Here is a 26,256-nt window from a genome sequence, read left to right on the forward strand (position 1 = left end):
AGAAATTCAATGGGAAGGTGAACGCTAACTATGAAGCCCCGCTGAAAAGCGCTCAAAGTGTTTGGAGTAAAGCCTTCTGGAGACTGCGGTGTCCCTTCCTTAACATTTCTGGGTCGAAAACTGTAAGTTCGCCGAAGTTTCAGTGAACTTTTTTGGTGCTTTGAAAAGCGGAGTTAGCGTTAGTTTTAGCGGTTTGTTTATCCAAACTTCGCTGGACTGCTAGCTTAACTTTATAAAGTTCGCGACCAAAAAAAGCTAATTTGCGTGTTGTACTCATTTTAATTGGGCTTATCTTAGCTAAATATCAAGTGTTTGTGTTAGCTAATGTACTATCAGAGATTAGCTCATTATCGTTTGTTAACATTTTTTGACTTTCGAAGAAATCGTTTATCCCCGTTGGTATTTACAGTACATCCAGGATCTGTGGTGATTTAAATGGTTTTATTTTACAGCTTTGGTGTCTACAGAAACTAATCCAGACTTTACTCTCTAACTAATTTCCTCATAGCTAATATCCTATAGCCTTGTAGTGATATTTCATTACTATATTATGGTTTAGTGTATTTAACTTAGACTTCTCCACAAAGGCAAACTTCAGCATCACTGGTGCCCAGATTTCATATTAAGAAAAACTACATGTATAAACTAATAATTCGTGTCTGATACCATCCATGATAAGATAAAGAAGAAAATGTTATGAAAGAAAATCATATTTTTTCCTCATATTTGGTACATTATACTTTTAGTATGTGGCATTGTATTTGCTTTGTATGTGAAGGGCTTTTTTAATTTAACCACAGCTGATTTGTGCATCACATGTCCATTAATGTAGAAGCCAAATTATGAATCATTGCGGCGAACCTCCAGTCAGACTCAGTTTGGCTCCCGGCAGCAGTCACTGTAGCCGACAGTAGCAGCCAGCGCAGAGCCAGCAGTTTAAAGCTGGTCCAGTGTCAGCTTCTTTCATTATCAGCCTCAGACTTCTGCAGCCTTTGTTTGGGTAAACCTCTGTAGTATACAGTTCAGGAAAAACCTTCCTCCTGAGGCGCTGCATGACCTTCTGGCAGCCCTCCACTCTGCGTACGTCTGATGATGTCTTGGCTTCCAGGCAGAGAGCTGAAAGCATAACAAAGGATTTTATTTCCCTTTCTGACAATAACCATATTTGTATCCCCTGCCACACTCAGCACACACAGCTAACAGCTCGATCAGCAGCTCAGGAAAGTCATTCTGTTGCTAACAGCCATATCTGATGATACGGCGGGAGAACTTTTTGCATTGCTCTGTGATTGTTTAAGGGACACAAATAAATAAATCTAATCCCCTGGTGGCAATCATCTTCTTTCCACAGGCAACAGGCAATTTCTTGTTGCTCAGTCAGGTAAAGACAAAGTCCATTATCAACCCTGGTTTGCAGTAGCAGCAAACCTGGCCTGCTGTAAGATCAACATGCAGGAAATCCCAAAAAGGTTTCTAGTTTTTAGATTTTATTTTTCTTGACGCCTTGTGAAAGAAAATCGACTGGGATCTTTCCGTCTCAGGCACCTTTTTTCTTGACATTTGCATTCCTTGCATTCTTGGTGCAGTACTCTTGTGGTGCAGTATTTTGAAAGAAGGGACGTGTCACTTTTAAGTCACATGATATATTGGGATGTTTACACACTTCTGAAATCAAATTAAAATCTTAACTTAATCTGAAACATTTGTTTTGCAGGAACATAATTAAAGGCCAAGTTTTATATATGAGCTGTATAAATTCCTCCCTCACTTTAGGAAAGTTGATACTCTAGTGTGTGGTGTGATGTGATGAAAGCTGTACAGTGGCTTTTTTAGGTTCATTTTGTAGTGCTGTTAGTGCAGGCAGTACTGGGATTAGTGGGAAATGGCAGTTTCTGACAAAGAGGAAGACATTTCTCCAGAATGTGCCAGGAAACGCTTCCTGACAGGGCCGAGTGAAGGTCTTCCTGAGTGTGGGGATGCCTCTGTTTCAAGGCTGTTTATGATTTCAGCCCATTCATTGTAGGTACTCATGTAAAACTCATTTAACTTTGCATTACTTTACTTACAGAGTGTCTGAAATGATAGAATTCATACTTAGATATCTGCTTCTTTGCTGAAACCTTGATAACAAAAGCAAAGAAAGGCTGTTTTTCTTGGCTTGCTTAGATCTCTTACTCAGTTCCTCCAGCCCCTTTCCACCACCCTCTTTATTTTTTTCCCCCTCCAATGTGATTTCTGACTGTGATGTAGTTGGGGCCACGTGGAAAAACTGCAATAATTTGGGCTCAGTGTCGCGGTGCTAGCATGTGAGTCTCTGAAAGACAAAGACTTGTTTGTGCGGTGTCTCGATGTGGCCACCTCTGCTGCAGTGTGAAATAAAGCACTAGTTTAAAGCCTGGGCTGTTGTTTCTGTCAGGCAGTCTGACCTCACAGCAGCCCAGACTAAAACTCCACTGGACCATCTCTCAGGGGGATGTGTAAACAAAGGCAGTTGACTGGAAGTTGGATTTCACATGGGACTGACTTCCATGACTTCATGACGTGCTTCATGTCAACGCTACCTCTATAAGTACTACTGTAAATATTATTGCCGCTCTTAAATGATAGTAAATTAAATAGTTTGGAGTTTTGGACAGACAAGATGAGACATTTGAAGATGTGTTCCTGGGCTCTTTGTTAAATTTTCACTATTTTCTAGCATTTTATGTATAAAACAAACAAAATATAATCAGTAAATCACTCAATAGACTCTAAGATACAGCACAACCTGCAAGTGCTGCAGTTAAAACTATACTTATACTACCTAGTAATACAACTGCTACAGTGACTACTACAACTGCTTCTTCTGATACCACTTGTAGTTTAGATAATTAAGGTTTATTGAATTAGAAATTTTCATTAGATCAACATATCTCTTTCAAGAAGCTCCCCAGTGTATGATTGGTGTCACTTACCCTGTTACTTACCAGGACCGAGTCACAGTCACGCTTATTGCTGCTACTAATTGTCTTGCTGTGCTACAACTAATGCTACCGCTATTACTACTCTAAGCAAGTGCAGGTCTGAAATGCACATCTGTATCACAGCTGGAGCACAACTGTTTGAGGCACTAGCAGAGGTGTGTGTGTGTGCGTGTGTGTGTGTTTCAGAGGCCGACCACTCAGCATAGGGTCAAGTAATTCCACCCTATTTTCTTTTCACATGCATTGTCCCTCCCCCTTCCATATCCTTTCCATATCATATCCTCTCCATCTGGTTGATGTTAAAACCACCTCACAGCATCAGGAAAGTCAAAGCTTGCTTACTTATTTGCCTTTCTGTAGTTTTTTCTTCTCAGTTTTTGACTGAATAAAGCAGGATTTAGTGGTAAGGGGCTGGGGGAGGGAGAGTCTCAGAGGTCGGTGGCGATGTCAGTACCAGGCGTCAGTGTTTGGTTTTCAGGAGAACTAACCTGCTCAGGAATGTGTGCAGTGCTCACTCCCACACTGTGGAGTTATCAGTCATCATTACCTCATGGAGACACTTCTTCACGTGGCTGGAGAGATGGGCCCTCGTCTGTGGGCTCCTCTCTTGAGGTTTTGGTCAGAAGGTTCTTTCTGGATGACCTGTTCATCACTGATGCGAAAAGAAGTGGAAAATGTCTCAGCCTGGCATTTTAGAGGGTCTGGTTTCATGAGTGTGAAGAATGGAGGGACCAGTTTATTAGTTTCAGTTCTATTATCTTCCACATGACCAGCACATGATTGATTTTATTTTTTAATTTATTCCTGGTTTGATTCTTTCTCAGATGTAAATTGAAGCGAAATCCAGAATTGTGTGTTGACTGTTAAGAAGCTGTGTTTTCTACACAATGGGATTTCACATGAGACTCATAACACCACCTCTGATGTGGCTTTTATCACAGGAAAACAGAGGCAGGAGGATAGCAGCCTCTACTGTGCCAGAACACTGATTGGTTTTATCTTAAAATGTCCAGATTCATCTGTACACCCGTGGTTACACTGTGAGCAAAAGACTATATAGGATAATTGAATGGAGCGTGTGATAGCACACGCTGGTTTCCCTCTCTTCATGCCATTTGTTGTTTTCAGCATTCACACACGGAGATAGAAAATATTTGGATTCACAACAAAAAAAACGTCTTTTTGGAAATGAGACAAGCTTAAGGTTTCTCCCCCGGGGTGAAACGAGCAGCTGACCAAACACAGCTTCCACCCTGATGAGAGTGAGTGATGGTTTTCCATCATTCTCCGGAAATACCTGTGGAGGAAAACGCATTAGTAGTAAAACGTGTATCTGTGGCACTCCTCCACCCTCAATCCCCATGGGAACTGTAAAATTTAATTAGACAGCAGGTTGTTTTGTTTTGAAATCTGAGGCATTTTTGGGCTTGCTTATTGACCAAAGTCCTGTTTAGTCTTGTTCTGAATGACATGAAATGGTTAATGTGTGCATGTACATAACCAGTATTTTGGTCATAATCAATCTAAATGATATGTTTTATGCAGTAGTGCAAATACACAGCAAAGTGCACAGTGTTTTGGAAGAAATTTACTCCCCTCTCTGTGGTGTGTGAAGTTGAATTTAGGCAGTGGAACATTTAAAGGCCCCTTGTGTTAACAGCAGAGCCCCAGCCCCCAGCTCATGCAGAGGCCATTGGTTTAATTACGCTCTTAATGCCCATTTTTTACCCTGCTAGGTGTGACACTGTGACCCCAGAGAGGGAGGAAATGAAGTAAAGCCTGCAGCCCCTACCCCCGACCCCCCCACCACCATGGGCCGTCTGAACAAGTAGAGCCACTGTTTTTATGTTGTTAGTTCTGGACTTTAGCTGCTCCTTCCACAAACTGTGTGCTGTCTCGACTCCCTCAAATCAGATTTTGTTTGGAGTGATAAGTGTGTGCTCAGTGCAAGTAAAGCGAGAGACATGTGATAAGTGTTTGAATTCGGCGGTCATGGGGATACTGTCCAACTTTGTTGTGGAAGTTTGAGATGCCGAGCATGCCAGTGCTACGGGGCCTGAGACCCCTGGGAGAATAGTGCCATTATTCCAGATAGGAGCCCGGCCATAAGCACCCGTGACTGCTCGGCCACCGGAAATAAGGCCTGCTGGGTAATAAGTCCTGAAGATCACTTTGTTTTTTGTCTCTCAAGCAGTTTTTTTGTGGCACAGGCTGCAGGGTTAATTTGATGCAGCAGTCAATTGAAAAGAAAGAATGAGAGCTTGTACCATAACAGGATTAGTGATAACACAGTTATATTATTTTCAAATGGAAATGTAAAAGAGCATACAAGCAGGCTTTGTAGTTTGTAACTGACGCTTGCATGGGAGTGAAGTAATGCTCTGAACAATAAAAGTAATAGGGATGTTTACTTGAAAAATGATTATAAAGGAGTTGCCAGTTATTTTTCTGTGAAAAGACTAACCAATAAATTGACCAACCATTTCAGCTCTAAGAGTTTCTCTGGGGATTTGGATTTGTTCTCTGGCACTTATGCAGAATTCTGGGCTTAAGTCTTACTGACTGAAAAAAAAAATTACAAATCAACTGTTTTCTTTTGTCTTTCTATAAACATTTTTAATGCTTTTGTTTGAGTGAAGCCAGTGTGATAAAGTCTGTATTAGACTCTCCTTCGTGCTGTACATTTTGATTGGACTTGTTCACATGTGTCATGATCACTCAGAGCAAGTGTCCCTTTTTTCCAGCTTCACATGTATGAGAACTAAACATCCTTCACACCATTACTGGCAGCTAAATATCCAGCTAATCTCTTCTGTCGACTGCTACTTTTATATATATGTGTTAGTAAATTTCCTTGTTTCGGCTTGAGAAAGTCTGAAGAGGCAATGATGTTTACTTTAGTGAGCTGCTGTGGTTTTTGGTTTTGTTTAATTTGATTGAGATGGCTGAAAAAAGATCACATGGTCTATTTAGTAGCTGCTGTTGAGCTTTTGATCCTTTCACATGATCTTATTTTGCAGAAAGTTTTTGCCCAGTTGTCATAAAATTGTTCTGTTGATTTCCAGATTTTTCCACTTGAGATACTTTTGCCTCATTCTCTTTTTTTTAAATGTACAATAGTGCAGTATTTTGGAGGATGGTTGCTCTTCTGTTCAGATTTGAAATTCAGCATTGGAGCTTATTATTTTATGAAGTTTAAGGTTAGCTTATTAATTGACAAAAAGAACATCACCAGAAAAAAAAAACTTGTCTTGCTGCTGCAGACATCCAATAGCTGGCCACTGTAAACTTTGTGAAACCCCTGTCTGTACAATACATTGAGAGGTCTCTGTTATTGTTGCATTGGCTTCTCTTAAAACTCCTTTTCTGTTACAGATTCATTGAGCGCAAGATGATGTCTGACGCCAGCGAGATGTTGGCAGCAGCCTTGGAGCAAATGGATGGGATCATAGCAGGTAACCACATTGTACGCTTGGACTTTAAGACCTGGCCACAGCACTTTAGGTAGGCATGGCATACTATGGGGTCTAGCCACATCTGGAAACCATTAAATTGCAAGCTAGGAGTACTACGTCCAGTGGACGGTAACACAACGTGTCCTTCTTCTCCCACTCCTACCTGCAATTTAATGTAATCCTCCTGAATATACATAAAAGTTTGGAATAAAGATGAAATTGTGCTGCTAGATCACTGGCTCTTTCTCCCTCCACTCGATTGCTCCGCCATGTGAAACGAAAGAAAGTTTCCATTGTCCCCGCAGTGACGGAAACTAATGATTATTCAAGCTCGGCGAGTTTGGAAGACAAACTCCTGCTTAGGAACTTTTGGCCACATTCAGTATCCTTGTGCCACTGCAGATGAGCACAGCAGGCTTCAGTTTCAGAGTCCCTACTTTTCCGCTGATGTGTGTAATTATAGCGCTGACCTTTCCAATGGGAGCGAGGCGGCCGATCACATGACATCCCTCAGTCCCCCCCCGTTTCCACAGAAACCACAGCCGTCATCAAGCCCCACTCCCTCGCTACTGTTGCGGAAGCCATGATTGTTTGGATATTTATTTATTTAGCTCCATCTTTGTTACCACTGGACATCTTCATTATGGCTGACATTTAAGACGGATGACAGATGGCGTGGAGTAGGCTGATGCACGCCATGGGAACATCATGCACTTGTGTTCAGTCAACACGTTGCTGCATTTGCTTCCAAGAAAAATCAGAAAATGTGTTTTGAACACATATGACGGGGGGGGGGGGCATTTAAGGGTCATTATTACTGTGTCATATGATGCTTGATAAAACTTGACTCAGTTGCAAAAGTATGCAGACAACCTCTGTACAGTAAGGCCAGGCATTCAGCTCTGAAATCATCTGAAGTTGGCATGTTCTCATTCTCATGCTGTAAATGGCCAAAGCTGATGGCTGAAATTCTTGGAGATTTGTAGAACAACACAACCTGTACACACGGTTTTATAAATCTGACAGATGTGTATACATATTTCTTTGTTCATACAGTTTTAGTTGTGAACCTACAGAGTTTTATGTATTTGACTGCTGAGCTCTTTGTTTAACGGATGAAGCAGTTTTCTACCATCTGGAAAGAGACACAAGTTTGGAAAAAAAGAAATAAACATACAGTTACACAAAAACTAAAATTTATAGTTTTGGCTTGTCGTCGTGCCTCCACCACACCCACTGATCAACCAAAAGTAGCTTTGGTCATAAATTCTTCTTTTTAGTCGTAGCTTGTCATTTTGTCTGTGAGAACCCAACACATTAGATTTTCATTTGGAGTTTCATACCAGCCTAATGAGTTCTTGTCATTTCACAACTTCACTTTTTATGATTGTGTGAAATAATTTCTCGGCTTCAGTCAACATCTGACTCTTCCTTCCTGCTTCCTCAGGCTCCAAGGCTATGGATTACTCCAACGGGCTTTTTGACTGCCAGTCGCCCACCTCACCTTTCCTGGGCGGCCTTCGGGTGCTGCATCTGCTTGAGGACCTGCGGGCAGCGCTGGAGCTCATGGACAATGAGGAGAGGGACAACCTGCGATGTCAGATCCCTGACTCCACCGCAGACGGGCTGGCGGAGTGGCTGCAGGGACGAATGGTAAAAAGGCCACCTGTGAAGTGTCATTTAGCTTTCCATGTGTTGTCTTTGAGTGAAACAGGAAAATACTTGTGTATATTTAGACAGTGAGGAATCCCTAAATGTGGTGACCAGTAAATTAGACACACAATGAGAATCAGATTTTGTGGCCTTTCTGTAGCCCCAGGTTACAGTTGCCATTTCAAGTGTCTCATGTCCAGATGAAATCCAGATTTCATACACTTAATCTGAGCCACATGTGTGTCTCAACTGGCAAGATGACAGATCTGTCTCATTGCCATCTGTCCTGGTTTTCCTGGACTACATGCAAATCAGATGAGTGGGTAGTGGTATTGGAAATAATCTGGAAAACATTTGAAAGATTGTATAGAAGAACGTTTGAACATGTTTACAGGTTATGTATCTTATGGACTGATGGCTCTTTTACCCACAGAGATCGTTCAGTGATTAAGCTGATCTTGGATCAGATAAGCAAGCGAAAGAGTGAAGGTTAAATATTCGTCAGAGACAGATGCATTTGCACCTGGCAAAGACACAAATATTTATGCTGTGAAGTGGAAAGTGGGCTCTCTGATTGTTCTTATCATTGACTACGTCACTGGGAATCTTATAGTCAAAATTATATTGAATTTATTTGACTATAAATAAATTAAAAAAAACAAAACATTTTTCTGTTGAAGCCCAAATCTGTGTATAATGATATCAGTGTCTTTGTACTGAGAAGTTTTAAAACGTCACCTGGTATGAATTATCCTCTGATCTGCTTTGCGTCTCTTGATCCTGCTCCATTGCCTATACGTGACTGTGTTTATAGTAAAAGTGCTGTTATGACTTGCTTTGCAAATGATGGAGTTTCTATAGGAGTCCCTGCTGCAAATAGTTTCCACCTTTTAAACTCACGTTGACTCAGAGCGAGGCTCTTGTTTTCCTTCCCTCACGGCCTCGTCTCTCCATGTGCGATATTTGAGCGAGGAGTTTGCTTTTGATTCAATTTTCAAATAACTTGCATGTGAGAGCACAACTGACCCTCACATGTTTCTCCGGGAAGCTCAACTTGCACATCTCTTCTTTTCTTCAAGGGAAAAACCATGTGAGTTCATTGTCAGCGAGGTTGTATGGTTACACACTTACAGCCATTAGAAAATGTGTGTGGCTCAAGGCTGATGTGTATTTTCATTTGGCCACCTCAGCCAGATCCGTATTTCAACGTGACAGCTAAAGGCCTTCCCTCTCTTTTTTTTCATGAGCTCTCTTTTCAAAATAAATAGCAGTTTAAAGCTTTATTTATCTGAAGCAGCACATGCAGCTGTTAGCTGTTGTTTCTCATTTCAGACTAATGGGCATGGATCAGAAGCAGTCTACCAAGAACGCCTGTCACGACTGGAGAGCGACAAAGAGTGTCTTATTCTTCAGGTACGGATACAAAACTCCTCATCAGACAGCAAAACAATTGCACTTCAGTGGGCAATTATGTTGTATTGTGCTTGGTTCCTCTTACGTAGTTATCTCTACCAGAGGTTATGTTTTCAGCCCCAATTGTTTGCAGAATATTTTAAAACTACTTTTGATTTTTTTTTCTTATAGAATTAAGTATTCATGACTACATAAGGTAATAATCAGAATTATTTGAGTGTTGATACTTTAACTGGCAAAAAAAAGGGTCCTTACTCTGAAAGAAAATTTTCTAGGATCTCATCACTCAGTAAGAAGCTGCCTGAGAAACTAAAACATTAGTTAACAAAGATTTCTCATCACTGTGTAGGTAAGTGTTCTAACAGACCAGGTGGAGGTGCAAGGTGAAAAGATTCGGGACCTTGACAATTGCCTTGAGCATCATCGGGAGAAACTAAATGCTACTGAGGAGCTGCTTCAACAGGTGAGGCCTCTTAGTTCAGTTCTTAAGCTTTCAAATGTGAAATCTAGAGGTTTCAGAGTGTGGATGAACACGCGCTTATCTCAACAATAGTAATTGCAATATTTTAGTGCAGTTTTACAAAGTGTGCATCTTGGTCCACAGGAGCTGCTGAACCGGACCGCACTGGAGACCCAGAAGCTGGAGCTGATGACCGAGGTGTCGAGTTTGAAGCTGAAGCTGACGGCTGTGGAGAGAGATCACAGGGACAATGAGGTAGACGCGTACGGCGTCTCAGGCTGTGAAATGGGGCAGAGAGAGTGAAGTTCTCAGACCTGCACCTGCACCTTGTTTCATGTCATGTGTGACTCTGAATCCTGGCAGCCGCCCAGTCATTGTTTTAAAGTCACAAAGGTCTGTCTCACTTGGCTGGTGGACTCAGATCTGTCATGTGGTGCAGGGTGAACTTCTTCAGGGGTTACCAAAGAGGCTTAAACACCCCTTTTGCTCCAGCAGCTGTTTCCTGCCAGAATCCCCCCACCCACCCATGCCTCTCCCCCTTTCCTCCCCTCCCCTCCCCTCTCTGAGGGGATAAAAGTCTGTGGGAGTTATAGTTTCCATACTATCAGTAAAAGCTTTAAGGGTTGTTTTTCCCGCAACTGCACATATTTATTTTTGTAGCCGTTTAGCCTCCGTTATAAAATACATCACATCATTCTTATCTAAACAGTGCTGATGCATTCTAACTTCTGTGTTTGTTTACCCTTTGGTGCCTGATTTACGAAAAGAAAATCTTAGTACCTATTCTCAGTGTCATAACTCAGTCAAACCAGAACACACAGACAACTTAAGGCGACCAAATCAGGGCTTAGGTTTAGCTCACAGCTACCCCAGCCGCTGTGATGCAGCAGCTGAAGGGATCCAAATAAACAAACAAGTGGCTTAGTACCTCACTGACTCCAGGGCTATATTAGTGTGATGGAAACGGTGCTATCCAAAGTCTGAACATATTCCAGGGTTTCAGTTTTGTCAGCTGAGGTGCTGATCAATTTAGTAAGCAGATGATGGCTGAAACAACAGCCATAGGAAATATAACGTTGGAATCTTTTTGCTGTTTGGAATAGCACCTCTGCTCTCTTTCTCTGAAGGCTAATGATGTATTTTATAAAAGTTTATTAATTTTTTTTACGATGTTCAGGGAAGTCCTAGTTTCCAGCGATAAAACTGTGGAAAACCCAGTATTCATTACAAATGAGAAGGAGTGACTATGAAAATTTCAACTGAGGAAAATGCTTTCCATGCATAGTACCACTCAGCTGCCAAATGCCATTTCAGAGCAGCACAACTTGTCCTGCAAAATACCATATATGACTATACCATAATCCTGTAAATGACGGGAGTGAAAACTGAGGGAAAGCAGCCTGGTGTTCGAATTCAGAAATGAATGAGTTGATAATGATGTAAAAGTACACATTGTCAGTACACATTCCCTTTAATGTCAGTTTCTCACAATGCTCCTACACTGGGATTAAAGCAGTTTCACAGTAACTGTCCGGGACGCTTCCTTTTACTCCAGGATTTGTCTCTGTGTGGACTCAGCTTCTCAAATTCTCTCCAGAGGGACATCAGTCTGAAAATAATGTTTGGTGCCTTTGGCAGAAATTCCCCCCGTTTAAAAAAAAAAAAAAAAAATCAGAAATCTCCCCCACACAGTCTCCATAAACGTCCCCAGTGCAGGTTGCTCTCAGAGTTTAATGGGTAATGGGAGTTCTTTTCTCCTCCCCAGGGCTTGTACCAGGAAGTAACAGACCTGCGGTTCAGGGTGACTGACATAGAGAATGAAAGACTGCAGTGTGAGAAGAAACTAAAAGCGACCAAAGTGAGTGTATGCTGATGGATCATTCTTTTACATTTGGCAATGAGAACAGAGGATATCAGAATTGGTTTTTGCACTTTGAAATGCGTCATTACATGTTTAAAACCTTGTGATTTCCCCCATGACTTTGTTTTTCTGCTCATTCCTCCCTTTACCCCCATTTTCTGCTCCTCCTCCCTCCTCCTGTCTGCCATTTTAACATCTTTCTGCAACATGCTAACCTGTCAAGCGTCCAAAGTGGAACACTGAGCGGTTCACTGGAGACGAGGTGAACGAGGTTTAATCTCCGGCTTGTACTCTTCTCCTCTCTGGCCCTTAAGATCCTTTAAAGCTGCTCCTTCTCCACTGCTGCACACTGCTTTCCTGACTTTCACTACACTTGCTGTAAGTGCTTTCACCTGTACCGGTTCCAGGTTTTTTTTTTTGTATTAACACCTGTTAAACTGTATTTTGGGGCCTATTTCTAAAAGGTACAAACCTTTGAGACAGTTTGTGGTAATGTTGTGTCTGTTCAGGTTTTCGATGTGTCCACTATTCTGCATGTCAACCATCCTGCATATTATTGGTTTAGTGAATAGTGTGAACTTGCACTGAATCTCACAAGACGCCCAGAGCTGGACTTTGGCACAGTGTTGCTTTGAGCTAAAGGCTAACACACATATAGAGTGATGTGAGCTGCAGAGTGGTGACTTTACCTCTTTCCTCTGTCAGGAGGAGCTGCAGCTTCTGCAGAGGCAGCTGGAGGAGCGAGAGTTGGAGCTGAGGAGGCTGAAGGACGAGAGCAGACTGAAGGTGGAGAGCCACAGCGGAGCTGGTGGAGGAGACGGAGGTGGGAGCTGTTTAAATACTTTGGAAGTTACTTGTACCATTTCAAACAATCCAGCTCTAATATTACAAAATGAGATTTGGACAAATAGACATTTCACAATCCAGCAAACACCAGATCCCCCTCCAGCAGCTTTCCTAAGAAATAATAGGTGCTTTACTTTTATTTGGATTTCTCCATTAATTATTGTTGCAGTGTCTTACATTTCACAGACAGTCCAAATTATAATGAGGTGATTTGAGATTGTTTTTTTTTTCTTCTTGAATCCTTATCAGCGTGTCTGTAGGCTCCATACCAAACATTTGACTGTTTTACTCCTTCCACCCACTGCTGACCTTATCTTATCCACTCTGATGGTAGAGGAATGCCATTCATTTTAAGGGGAGTCTCTTATACGGGTCTGCCTGTGAACACATGCTGTAGAGTAAAACCTGCAGCGCATGAGGTTTTTGTTTTGTCTCCCAGCTCCCTGTGCAGGCATGAGATGTTTATTCAGACACTGACTACATCAAACATGTAAAGCTAACCACCTGAGTTATAAAAGATGTTTCCATTTCAAACCTGGTTCAAAGTTAAAACGTCAGAGATCACATGACGCCAGATAAACCTGGTTTGGATTAAATTACCAAGTGGTTGGCATATGTTTAATAGTAAAACACACAGAAAGTCCCTGTTTCTGATCATTTGTAGTGATAATTGAATCAGTTGTTCGTTGCGGCCCCAAGCTGAAATAGGAGACCTGCTGACCAGCACACTGAGCCTCAGTGGTTTCATTATTTCTGGTTTCTACTGGCTGCTCTCAGAGCCTGGGCGAGCTGAAGCTAAAGTAACCTTCCAGAAGTGTGTTTCTTTTTCCAGATACAGAAATGCTGAAGATGAGGAGGGTGTTGGAGACGCTGACGTCAGCTAACGACGAAAAGGTACAGCGTGATGTGATGTGACGTCGTGGTCATAAGCAGCAGCTGAGAAGCTGCTCTGATTTGCTTAAAGCAGTCTACACTGTAACGTCATGCATGTTTATTTACAGGAGAGAAGGATAAAAGAGCTGGAGGAGTCGCTAACAAAGTGCAAGAAAGTACAGGAGCTGGTCAAAGGTCAGACTTTTGTGGGATCAGATAGAATAAGGACTTCACTCATTAATCAAAGTAATTTTCAGATTGTTGATTGTTAAATAAAAAGGCTAAAAAAACTGAGTTTAGTGGGTTTTCAGTCCAGTACATCTCTACTAACTACCCTATCCATTTTCAGAGAAGTTGAAGGAGGATGACTATGATGATATTCCAGACGATCCCTCGGTTCCTGTAGCCATGGAGGTGGATCAGGTCACCGTGGTGTTGGAGGGGGAGGCAGGAAGGAGCTCTGGCGAGGTAAACACAACCTCTGTCAAAACAATTCGCACACAGGATGAACCACAGACTGTGGACTTCCTTTCAGAAAAAAACTCAATTTTGGCCTCCCACTCTGAAATTGTTTCTCCCTGGAATTCAGAGCTTCTGTTCGGGTTATTATTTGTTGGGCTGGGTGAACGTCCTGCCGTCGAGGAAAAAAAAAAGTCCAACTAATCATGTTTTCCTGTCCTTGTCTGTTGTCTCAGTCTATTCCATGTATAGCCGTCCTCTCTGAAATGAACGAACTGGACAGGGAACGACAGTTACAGGCAGCGGAAAGGTAAAACTGCCATCTGAGTTTTAAATCTTATTATTGCTCCGTTATGTTACTGAAACCCCTGTGTTTGTGTTTTATTTAGTCTCATGGGTGGAATGAATTACACTGAAATATCACCACAAAATATGAAATCTTGCTGGTTTTGGTCCTAGACCTTGTTGTTAAATGAACAATAACAGTTAAACTAGTCTGTTTTTTTTTAAAATATCTGTTTCTAACAGTTGTAACAGTCTGTACTCTGAAGTCATGGAAACACAATCTCGTTAGATCCAATTGCGATTTAATCAAATGTTATCAGACCAGAAACTTCAGCTTGTTCTCAGTCTCCACTAACTGATGTTCCAGTCATGTTCTTCTACACGACATGTTTGGCTGCACTGACATGATGATCTGTGATCATCAGTGTTTACGATGTGTGGTTGGTGTTGAGAGTGTTTCAAGACTCTTATTCACCTGTTTTGTTTTTTTTTTTTATTTCAGGTCAGCCATAACCAGGAGCACTGACCAGGTAAGACCCTGCCCTCTCTGATGCAGACATGTTGAGTCTCCAGTGGACGGGCAGTAGACTGTCTTGAGTGTACAGCATTAAAAAAAATAGTCCTCTTCTGACACCTAGTGGTTAAATGGCGCAACTGAACTTTTTTTCCTTTTTTCTTAAAATTTTCTTAAATTTAAAAGTGAAATGGTTTGTCATTGGTCGTATCCTAACTTTTCTGCTGCCCTGTATTTTTCATTAATTTCATTAAGGTCATTAATAAAGCAGGGCCCGGTTCCTCCTCCCCTACTAAAGCAAACACCACAAGTGATGAGAGTTTTGGTTCCAAGAAGGCCCGCTCCTCTTTTGGCCGTGGATTCTTCAAGCTGCGTGGAGGCAAACAGACGGCCAGCGCCCCAAACCTGGGTGAGCATCACCTTTTTAAAATACTGAAACATAAACTGGTATTTAAGTCTGTCATTGTTAAGTATTTTTGATTTTTTTTCTTCACTACTTTAATGTGTTGTGCTTCACTGTTGATTCTGATGTTTCTTTTCTTGCCTCTGTTAATTATGAAGATCGCACCCGGAGTGCCAGTGCACCTGTGTTAGGTACAGTAGAGCAGAGTGGCCTTGTTGGCCTGCAGTATGGCTGCTCTGGATGATACAGCTGGATGTGCTTAAGGACAGTACTGACGCTGTGGCCATTTAACTTACATGAACTCATTGTCAAACTGTCCTGTTATAGATATAGCAACATTTCCCCAACTTTTTTTCTAAATAAGTGATTCCCAGCCTTTTTTTTTTTACTTATGATTCCTGGTTTGCATGTTTATAAAGTGTGAGTTGTCAAATGTTTTTACCTTAAACTAACTGGTTTTAAAAATTATTCATTATTCCACAAGAAAAGTTGAGAATCACTTTTCTAAATCAGTGCTGAAAACATGATTTACTATAGTTTCTTGCTCTGGTGTGAGGTGTTTCTGTCCATGAGCTCTCTAAATCATCCAGTTGTCCCTTATCCACGACATTAAAAACCATCTGCAATGAGGATGTTTTGATGGTTCTTGTCAATTAAGATGTGAAGAATTTCTCAGTCATTCTAAATGATATCTCGTGGTACTTGACTAGCTCTTTGCATGGATGGTGATGATCAGGTTTTATGTTAGTAACCTCGGGTTGTGATGGTGCTTCTGTAGCTGCTGTGCTGTGTAACGCTGGCAAGACATTTCTGGGAGAGGGTTTTAGTGCAACCTGATCAGCTCTGAGTGGTGGTGGGATGTCCAGTCTTGTTGCAGTATATAATCAGTTACGTTGATGTGTATATAATTATTTCTGCAGCTGAGACAGAACGTAAAGGCACGGATCACCTGGACTTGGCCGGCGTTCCTTCACGGAAGTCCCACGATGGAGCTCCTCTGCCGTCCTCCTCAGAAACCAAAAAGAAGTCTAAAGGCTTTAAGAGATTTTTTGGCCGGTAACACTCAGCGTTGTGTCAGCTGTGTTTACAGTAATGTGAGCGGATTATCTGTGGTCATTTATGCTGCGATATTTACTCCTGCAGGCTAAAGAGGAGTCACTCTACCTCCTTCAACCTCGACGATGAGATGGAGTTCAGGAGGGGTGGAGTCAGAGCCACAGCTGGCCCACGACTCGGGTGGTCGCGTGAATCTAAACACAAGTAGGTGTCAAATAATAATCGTAAATATTTAGTGTGCCATCAAAGAGAAATGTAGCCCAGAATGTTGAAATCTTTTGGAGCTACCCAGTATACAAGATAAAGGCTTAATTTACAAGCCATTATAGCAATGTACAGAATACACACAGTCCATGTAATCGGTGTCTTGTCTCTGTCCTTGCTCAGGGCTGTTGAAGTTCCTTTCTCGCGGTGGAGTAAAGATGAAGTTTTTTCGTGGCTGCATGAGCAAGGCCTGGGTTTATATGCTGCCCAGGGACAGAGCTGGATCAAATCAGGACAGACACTGCTGCAGGCATCACAGCATGATCTGGAGAAGGTAGGGGTGCCATATTTTCAGGTCTGGGTACAGTGTATACAATATGTCAAGCATTTATTTGCGTTTCATGAATTGTGATGTTACTTTATAATCAGACAAGGGCCAGAGGAAGAAGCAGGATGCATCTGTCTCTCAGAAGTTTTACAGCTTCACTGCTGCTGCCTGTAGGAGCTCCTTGTGAATGATGTTGTGTTCCTCTGTTTACCTGAGCAGGAGCTGGGCATGAAGCAGCCTCTCCACAGGAAGAAGCTGCAGCTGGCCTTGCAGGCTCTCGGGTCAGAAGAGGACGACCTGAAGGGCAAACTGGACCACAACTGGGTGACCAGTGAGTGACAACTCCAGCAGAGTACCTGTACTGTCACCCACAACTTTTTATTAAGTTTTTTTTTTAAACATACTGCTGTGTCTATATTTCAGGATGGCTGGATGACATTGGCCTCCCACAGTACAAAAGTCACTTTGATGAGGCTCGTGTTGATGGACGCATGCTGCACTACATGACAGTGGTGAGCTGCCAGGGCTTTTCAAACCTTGTCACGTTGCACTGGAGCCTTTATGGAAGCTTGTAGAGCTGCTTTGATATTAAAGTGTCAAACTTTTCTAGTGTTTCGTTTATATTCTGCCTGAACTTTCCCACAGAATAAATCATTCAGTAGGTGACATGACTTTGTGATAACTCTTTGTTATTGTTTGATCCTGTGGCTGTTTCCCAGGAGGACTTGCTGTCTCTGAAGGTGGGCAGTGTCCTCCATCACCTCAGCGTCAAGAGAGCCATTCAGGTCCTGCGCCTCAATTCCTACGAACCCAACTGTCTCAGGCGGCGACCCTCTGACGAGGTATCACACAAGACACCACAGTTTATTTTATTTATTCATTTATTATTTTACATTTAATCTTGGATGTATGTAGATCTAAAATCTGGATTTTTACTCCCTCGCTTCTGTCCAGAACAACATCACACCGGCAGAGATCTCCCAGTGGACCAACCACAGAGTGATGGAGTGGCTCCGATCTGTGGATCTGGCTGAGTATGCCCCAAATCTGAGAGGCAGCGGCGTTCATGGAGGACTGATGGTGAGCGGGCAGGGACAAAGGAAAAGGAGTTTTTAAAATTCAGAATCTTTTTAGCTCAATCCATATATATGAGGAAATTATTAATATTTAAAGAATTTCTGTTTATATTTCCCTCAGCCTTAGAGGTAGTTCTTTGTATGTAATGTTTTTACTTTAAGCCATTGTCTAGCCTTTGCCTTAAAAGGCTTAAGGACTTGACTCTATAATTAAAGTGGCCTATTCTTGTCCACAGCACCAGCTTACAGAGAGGAGTCCTTACTGGTGTCATGTGTGCTTCAGCCTCCTTCTTCAAAACAACTGAAAAAATATTTAGAGAATTTAAATTAATGGTTGATACACACACTGCAGGATTGTGTGACCTGCATACTCGAACAATGAATTACATAAGGATTCGACACAATAGTTGACAGAAAGAAAAAATGTATTCCCTGGTGTGACTCTACATCACTTTTTTTCTGTCCTGTTTCCCTTTTTGACCTCTCTCCATGACGTTTTCTCAAATACCTACGTGCTCTGAAGGTGCTGGAGCCGCGCTTCAACGTGGAAGCACTCGCCCTCCTGCTCAACATTCCTCCCAACAAAACCCTGCTGAGACGCCACCTGGCCACACATTTCCACCTGCTCATCGGCTCAGAGGCGCAGCGGCTTAAGCAGGAGTGTCTGGAAAACCCAGACTACACTGTCCTCACGGCCACTGCCAAGGTCAAGGTTAGTGTCCGTCCACACAAACCACCGTGGTAACACCAGCTTCAGGACACTAAACCTAAATATTATAATTAAGTTTTAACCTTTCTTTTAACCAGGCAAATTCCACTGAGGCTGGAAGCTTCTTTTTGTGAGGGAAACCTGGCCCATAATGCAGCTGCAAAAGGCTGCAGACAAAACGAGACAACAAAAACAGAAAAGTGTACTCAGTCACTGTCAAATGCTCCTGCTGAAACCTGCTAACTGTGTCTGTTTCTGTCTTCCAGCCTAGACGCCTGTCGTTCGGTGGTTTTGGCACTCTGAGAAAGAAACGCCAGGACGACACCGAGGAGTACGTCTGCCCCATGAACGTGGAAATGCCCAAAAGCAGCAGCTTCCAGAGCGGGGTCCGAATGTACGAGGATAACCTGGACCACCTGGAACAGGTACACGGATCCAGATACTTCCACATCTGTTTAGCTCCTTTCACCTGTCTGGAGCTTGACTCTGTGTCCTGACCCACTGCTTGTGTTTCTTTGTGGCAGATGGAGGACTCTGAAGGGACCGTCAGGCAGATAGGAGCATTTTCAGAGGGAATCAACAATCTGACGGTGAGAAACTGACAATTAAAACTAAAAGCAGGTGTGCTGGGTAGAACGTTTCCTTTATTCTCTCCGGTCGTGTCTGTGTTTCAGAGCATGCTGAAGGACGATGAGTTTTTTCCAGAGATCTCAGTCTGCCAGCCGGAGGTCAACGCTGCAGAAACATGCAACAGTTCCAACATCTAGACGGCGAGCTTCATGTAAGAACCAACTGTGCCAACAGCAAACTCATCCCACCAACGTCCGTAGTAGAACATGTGAGACCTACTTTTACACTATTCATTCAGAAGTAAAGCCATAGCATCTGTGACCATATATATATTTATTGAAGCTGTCAAATATAATGCATGAACTGAAAATGCAAGATTTTATTGCATTAATGTACCTCTTTTTACATTTATCATTACTCAAGCATTTGTGTTTTCAGCATATTTTAGGTGTTTGTTTCTTTCCCCTTATTTTAAAGGCTGTTATTCCTCTCTTGAGTGTAGCTCTCAAGTTTTCACGTCCACAGCTGATCAGTCAGATTCATTTTTATTTGTGGTACGTAAAGTTGCTTTATGTCTTCTCTGTTTCTAGTGATATGGAGCTGCAAACATAGTTCTGGTTTTATTTGCTCAGGACTCTGAGATTTGTCTCCAACACTGTGGCTTTAAAAAAAAAAAAAAAAAAAAAAAAAAGAAATACAGCTCCGTATCTTTCCAGAAAGTGTCCAGTTACCCTCCATATAACCACTTGTATTGGAATCACTTTCTACTGAAGAAGTAGTTTTTATGTAAACAGATCTGTGTGTATCGCCTTGGACACTGCCACTGGACAGATGCTGCCGCCTTTCAAAGCTGTAAGCACCAAACACACATGATCCCGTTCACAGTATTGGGGCTAAGACAAATCTCAGAGGCAGGCAGATATGTCAAAACCAAAACTGTTTGTTGCCACATATCGCTAGAGGGAACAAAAAGAGAACTGTTCAACATTTTGAGAAATGTGCTTATTTGCTTTCTCACCAAGAATTAGGTGAGAGGACCGACACCACTCTGTCTGTGCTTTAAATGTGAAGAACAGGAGATGATTGAGACTGGAAACTGGTAGAGAAACTTGTTTAATCCAAACGCTGCTCACCACAAAAACAGTTACAGCATGTGACTGTTCCTAAAAAAAAAAAAATCACTGTTATTACATTTGTTTTTCTGCAGATTACACAAACGAGATGCCTGCTAGTGAGATTTAGAGGTGCAGGTATGTGTCTTTTTACACTATGCTAGCTGTTTCCCCCTGTTTCCAGTCTCTATGCTAAGCTAAGCTTACCATCTCCTGTAGGTTCACATCTACTGGACAGATATGAGGGTATGAATCCTCCAATCTGACGCTCGGCAAGAAAGCAAAGCCGCACGTTTCCCAAAATGTTGAACTGTAACTTTAAGAAAAGAAACATGAATGAAAAGTAAACATGGGAACCAAAGTCACTGCTTCTACAAACATTTAGCCAAATCTCTATTTTCCTGCAAACCAAAATTATGGTTTTATTCTATGTTGTGTTTTTAAATTTTTGGTAATAAAAATCAGAATGCATTTTTTTTCCCCGTCTTTACTCTCAGCAGCATCTTGCTTCGGTCAAGGGAGACACAACAACACAGTTATTATCCAGCACTTGCAAATGAGGATTTCAGTTTCTGACGAGTGTGGGGGACATCAGAGTACAAGAAATCAAAAATCAAAGCGCCAATAATTCAAGAGCAGTTGATGTTTATGGTGCATATCCAAACACGAGCAGCCACTGTTGCCAGACTTGCAGCAAAGACATCGTATCAGTAACCACATCACCTTCAACAAATCACTGAACACGTTTTAGCAAAATATAGACATCTTTGATGTAACAATATCGACACAGCCGGACAACAGGTAGACGGCAGATAGCTAACACATTCCCAACAGCCATAAATGGAATAACTGATTCCGTATAAATGGAACAAGTGGTCATAACTCTTTTACTGTGCATAAAAAAAAAAAGCTTTGCAAGTGTTTAAGGCACTCAGAAAGCAGCCAGTAAACCTCAACTCCTCTGATACTGAAACCAAAGTGAGGCCACAGCAGGACAGTGGGTTTGACTGCAACAGATCTGGAATCACATCCTAATGTTCTGAACCGACGACATGAAAAAATGTCTAGCTATCCTTTTTCCAACTCCAAGATCCAACTCCACATACTCAACTTTAATCCTAAACAAGCCCAAACATCCGCCATTTTCCCTTCCAAGACACTTACTACTAACATGAATTGGTCCGTGCTGTGATTCTGTTGCATGATGAATATCATGGCATAAATATGCTGTATACATAGTGCAATTCCCACTGCAACTATACGAGTGCTTTAATGCTTTTGGGGAGATAATAATAATCAAGCGCTCCTCATTCCCAACCTAACCTTCTTTGTGAGTCTAGAAGGTGAACCTCTGGCCCTCGGAGTGGCCCACTTTGTCCAGGTTGGGGTTGCAGGCGAACTGGATCATCGGCGGCGGTCCACACATCAGAATGAGGGTGTCGTCGCCGGGAGGAGGCAGGTGTTCTCTGATCATGTCCTCGCTGATGAAGCCCTGGCTGTACTCCCAGTCTGAAACACAGAAAAGACCCTAGAGTTTAAAAACAGCTCAGTATAGGAAGGTTTAGAGTTTAGATTTCCGTCCAACTACATCTCCAATACAATCACTACTCATTTAACAGTGTACGCTAGTGACACATGCTGGTGAGGACATTATTAACATCCTAATTTAAAAATAAAGTACTGTACTTAAGTACAATTGAGGTACTCTTTTATAGTTGCAGTGTTTTACTGCTGAACTACACACTGATGTGTAAAAGTACCTAAAAGTGGCTACACATTGATAAATTACAACATTAATTATTTATATTTTTGATTAATCTGCCAATTATTTTTTAATCGACTTTAAAATGTCAGAAAATCTTTTTTTTTTCATTAAAGAAAATTAATTAAATGAGAATCAAAATAGTTTTTGATTAATTCCTTGACAGTTGACTGTACTGTGGAAATGTATTTAATACTGAATTTACCATGTGAGCTGTTCACTTCCATGTTTTTTTGTTTTTTTTTTAACCCAGATCCTATTAATCTGTTAGCAACTGGACATTATGTGAAAACTGGCTTTTACTGTATATGAGAATTTACAGTATCTGCTCTGCATGAGGCCATTAGACACCTAACGTCAGTGAGAGAAACCAGACCTGTTCTCAGATTTCAAGTATTGTTAGAGGACTCACTGTCAGGCGCCCTGTCGACGGTGAACCACAGCTTGAACCGGTCCGGGTTGTTCACCTCAATCTCCTCCAGCTCAGGCCGCAGCAGGATGTCTTTCTCAGTCTGAGGCATCACAGACAAAGAGGTGTTTGATTTTTAATTCAGCCTGCGTCACACAGCGTTCCCCCTCTGTTTGATACAAACCACTCCTCAGTTATATTTCAAACACAAGGTGACCTGGGCTAATGAACCTCACCTGGTTGGCAAACAGCAGGTGACACACGGTCTGGTCCTTTGGATCCTTCATCACTGCTGTGATGAGCTGCAGCATGGGAGTGATCCCTGTAAGAAAGCAAAAGAAAAAAGAAAGAGGTCACATTTTTGGCTTCAGACATAAAACTACTTTCATTATTCATAACATGTAAAGTCCAGAGGTATGTGGCTGTGCTTCTGACCTGGACTATAAGCCCCTAAAATATCTTTAGTTAACATTTACTAAGAGTTTATCTCTCAAAAACTCAGAGAGAAACTGGGTGTGGCCTCATCGGATATGAATTTGTTTTGAACTCTTTAAATTCGGAGACCGTTGTGGGTGAATCAGCAGTTTCAGAAATACGATTGGCTGACTGGATAATTGCATGAATAAGCAGATGTACGTTGGCACTCTGTCTAGAGTTTTGTAGTTTATAAATCGTACTTTGGGTTAATCTGATGGGTGGCTGAAACCTCTGCTAAACATTTTCACAGGATTAATTAAGCTGGATGTTTCCCTTACCTGTCCCTCCAGCAATCATGCCCACATGTTTGGCCGTCTTGGTCACAGCTGGGGACTTTTTATCTGGCTGAATGTCGAAAAGTCCTGTGGAGGAAAAAGTCACGGCATCAAACATCTGAAGCTCAAATTTGTGTTGTTGGAAAAACTGACTATGGTTCACCTCTTACTGTGTATTAGCACCATGCTATGTTGCTCACCTTTGCCTTTGTAAACAAGAAGGCCGCTGGGTCCTCTAAAGTCAATAGTGTCGTTGATCTTGAGGCTCTCCAAGTGTTGACTCATCTTCCCACCCTCAGGGAATTTTGGATGGACACCTTTAAAGTAAACCTGTCAACAAGGGACCACAGGAGAAACTGGCTCAGGGAAATAAAGCGACAGGTTTACATTTACAGGGAAACAACTTTCCTTCAGGCTTTACCTTCACCACCAAGTCCACATAGCCTTTGTCGTCATCACTGGACACCGGCGTGTACGGACGGACGACCAGTTTACCGTCGACTTTTGCAGACAAATAGATGTGCTGCCCTGGGAGGAAACACACACACAAACGAACAACTGAGGACAAATGAACCTACAACTATTCTGATAATCGATTCATTATTTCAGTCTCTGATTCAGTTCATAGTTGCAGCGCTAATAAATTGCACAAAACAGGCGGAGCTCTGTTATCTGTATCTACCTTATATTTATTCTCTGATACCGATGTTTGTATTTTTGTATATGTGTATTGTATATAATCCACATGTCCATGATGACTGTTAACGCTACTTCCCATATGTTACATACTGATAACGATCGTGTGAGAGGACAAACTAACCGACTGGGAGACCGAGGACGTGCTCAGGAGACGGCAGGGCGAAGCGGAACCTCCTTGTGTCATGGCTGACGATCTGAACAAGCAACAAATACAAAGCAGTTTGTCAGAAAGAAACCTGCGTTGAAGAAACATGTCAAAAACAACAGATGAGCAGTGGTGCGTGGACGCAGCTGCTGCGGTTATAAACTGAGAGACTGGCGATTTTTCTGCAACGGTTTTGTTTTTTTTATTTATTCATCGGGTTTTTATGAGGCGATGTGCAGACTGCTTACCTGTTTGTCTATCAGCCGCAGTGCATACTTAATGTTGGGGTCCTCTAAGGTGATGGCAGGTCTCCTCTTTGAGAAGAGAAGTCTGAAGATGAGGTTGATGATGCTGTCAAAGCCGCCTCTGATCAGCTGTGAGAAAAGGTCACATGCGGGAGAGTGACTCAGACCGCCCTGCTAGCATTAGCTACCCACTGTTTGAGCCCTCCGCAGGGCGTTGTCTAACTAAAGTCAAGTCATTTTTGTTTAATCCAAAGCGGGAGCAATGAGTCATGGCAATTCCTGTGGGCAGGCCGGACCAAGCTCCCAACAGAACTCGGTTAGGAAAAACTGAGCGCTAGCTAATGGTAGCCTGAGCTTACGCGCAGGAATTTGATAAAAACAGAAAAAGCCTGGCTACTTTTCATCAAAGCATACTTACACCGATGATGTAGGAGAGCATTTTCAGTCCGTCTCGATGACTGCAAGTTTGCTTGTCAATGCAGAAAGCAGCACCAAATGAGTTTACAGCAACTAAATGTGACGGTCGCACCAGCTGTCATGCACGTAAAGCTACCTAATAAGAAAATAAACATCCGGTGACGAATATCCGTTTTTCAAAATAAAAGAAGTTTAAGAAAACAATGCGCAGTTTAAAAATAACACATCTCAGCTCAGTTATAAATTTGTTTTTGACCTCAAAATGTCACAAAAAACGTCATAGTATAGTATGGCGTTTTTTTCGGGCAAAAAAAGTCAAAAATTTTTTTGACCTCAAAATGTCACAAAAAACGTCATAGTATAGTATGGCGTTTTTTTCGGGCAAAAAAAGTCAAAAATTTTTTTGACCTCAAAATGTCACAAAAAACGTCATAGTATAGTAAGGCGTCAAAATCGGACAAAAAAAGTCAAAAATTTTTTTGACCTCAAAATGTCACAAAAAACGTCATAGTATAGTATGGCGTTTTTTTCGGCCAAAAAAAGTCAAATTTTTTTTTGACCTCAAAATGTCACAAAAAACGTCATAGTATAGTATGGCGTTTTTTTCGGCCAAAAAAAGTCAAAATTTTTTTTGACCTCAAAATGTCATAAAAAAACGTCATAGTATAGTATGACGTTTTTTTCGGGCAAAAAAAGTCAAAAAATTTTTTGACCTCAAAATGTCACAAAAAACGTCATAGTAAAGTATGGCGTTTTTTTTCGGGGAAAAAAAGTCAAAATTTTTTTTGACGCCAAAATGTCATAAAAAACGTCATAGTATAGTATGGCGTTTTTTTTCGGCCAAAAAAAGTCAAAATTTTTTTTGACCTCAAAATGTCATAAAAAACGTCATAGTATAGTATGACGTTTTTTTCGGGCAAAAAAAGTCAAAAAATTTTTTGACCTCAAAATGTCACAAAAAACGTCATAGTATAGTATGGCGTTTTTTTCGGCCAAAAAAAGTCAAAAATTTTTTTGACCTCAAAATGTCATAAAAAACGTCATAGCATAGTAAGGCGTCAAAATGGGACAAAAAAAGTCAAAAAAATTTTTGACCTCAAAATGTCATAAAAAACGTCATAGTATAGTAAGGCGTCAAAATGGGACAAAAAAAGTCAAAAATTTTTTTGACCTCAAAATGTCATAAAAAACGTCATAGTATAGTAAGGCGTCAAAATCGGACAAAAAAAGTCAAATTTTTTTTTGACCTCAAAATGTCACAAAAAACGTCATAGTATAGTATGGCGTTTTTTTCGGCCAAAAAATTCAAACATTTTTTTGACCTCAAAATGTCATAAAAAACGTCATAGTATAGTATGGCGTTTTTTTCGGCCAAAAAAAGTCAAAATTTTTTTGACCTCAAAATGTTATAAAAAACGTCATAGTATAGTATGGCGTTTTTTTCGGGCAAAAAAAGTCAAAAAAAATTTTGACCTCAAAATGTCATAAAAAACGTCATAGTATAGTATGGCGTTTTTTTCGGGCAAAAAAAGTCAAAATTTTTTTTGACCTCAAAATGTCATAAAAAACGTCATAGTATAGTATGGC

The 26,256-nt window shown here is 41.4% G+C and overlaps 2 protein-coding genes across 6 annotated transcripts; one reads left to right on the plus strand and one right to left on the minus strand.

Annotated features, from left to right (window-relative positions):
- On the plus strand, positions 1-20,711 carry ppfibp1a (PPFIA binding protein 1a). Of its 5 annotated transcripts, XM_041029960.1 has the most exons (27): positions 1-122; positions 6,339-6,418; positions 7,866-8,071; positions 9,404-9,484; positions 9,834-9,947; positions 10,089-10,199; positions 11,710-11,802; positions 12,029-12,067; positions 12,511-12,628; positions 13,484-13,545; positions 13,653-13,719; positions 13,874-13,992; positions 14,220-14,293; positions 14,771-14,798; positions 15,038-15,191; positions 15,344-15,376; positions 16,106-16,241; positions 16,329-16,445; positions 16,629-16,779; positions 16,993-17,104; positions 17,197-17,285; positions 17,493-17,615; positions 17,728-17,853; positions 18,373-18,561; positions 18,825-18,983; positions 19,083-19,148; positions 19,233-20,711. In XM_041029960.1, the coding sequence occupies exons 2-27, from the start codon at positions 6,355-6,357 to the stop codon at positions 19,323-19,325; spliced, it is 2,724 nt and encodes a 907-aa protein (XP_040885894.1). In that variant the 5' UTR covers positions 1-122; positions 6,339-6,354; the 3' UTR covers positions 19,326-20,711. The 5 variants fall into 5 exon arrangements, with proteins under 5 accessions (XP_040885894.1, XP_040885895.1, XP_040885896.1 ...); XM_041029961.1 differs by lacking the exon at positions 15,344-15,376; XM_041029962.1 differs by lacking the exon at positions 12,029-12,067.
- LOC121176033 (NADH-cytochrome b5 reductase 3) lies at positions 19,447-24,803 on the minus strand. The gene is made up of 9 exons (XM_041029965.1): positions 24,671-24,803; positions 24,256-24,381; positions 23,984-24,056; positions 23,585-23,691; positions 23,364-23,493; positions 23,167-23,250; positions 22,648-22,733; positions 22,415-22,514; positions 19,447-21,749 (listed from the first exon to the last, which is right to left on the minus strand). The coding sequence occupies exons 1-9, from the start codon at positions 24,689-24,691 to the stop codon at positions 21,577-21,579; spliced, it is 900 nt and encodes a 299-aa protein (XP_040885899.1). The 5' UTR covers positions 24,692-24,803; the 3' UTR covers positions 19,447-21,576.
- Positions 24,804-26,256: the final 1,453 nt, after the last annotated feature.

This window comes from Toxotes jaculatrix, chromosome 22, assembly GCF_017976425.1.
Source record: "Toxotes jaculatrix isolate fToxJac2 chromosome 22, fToxJac2.pri, whole genome shotgun sequence".
In the NCBI taxonomy this organism is placed as follows: Eukaryota; Metazoa; Chordata; class Actinopteri; family Toxotidae; genus Toxotes; species Toxotes jaculatrix.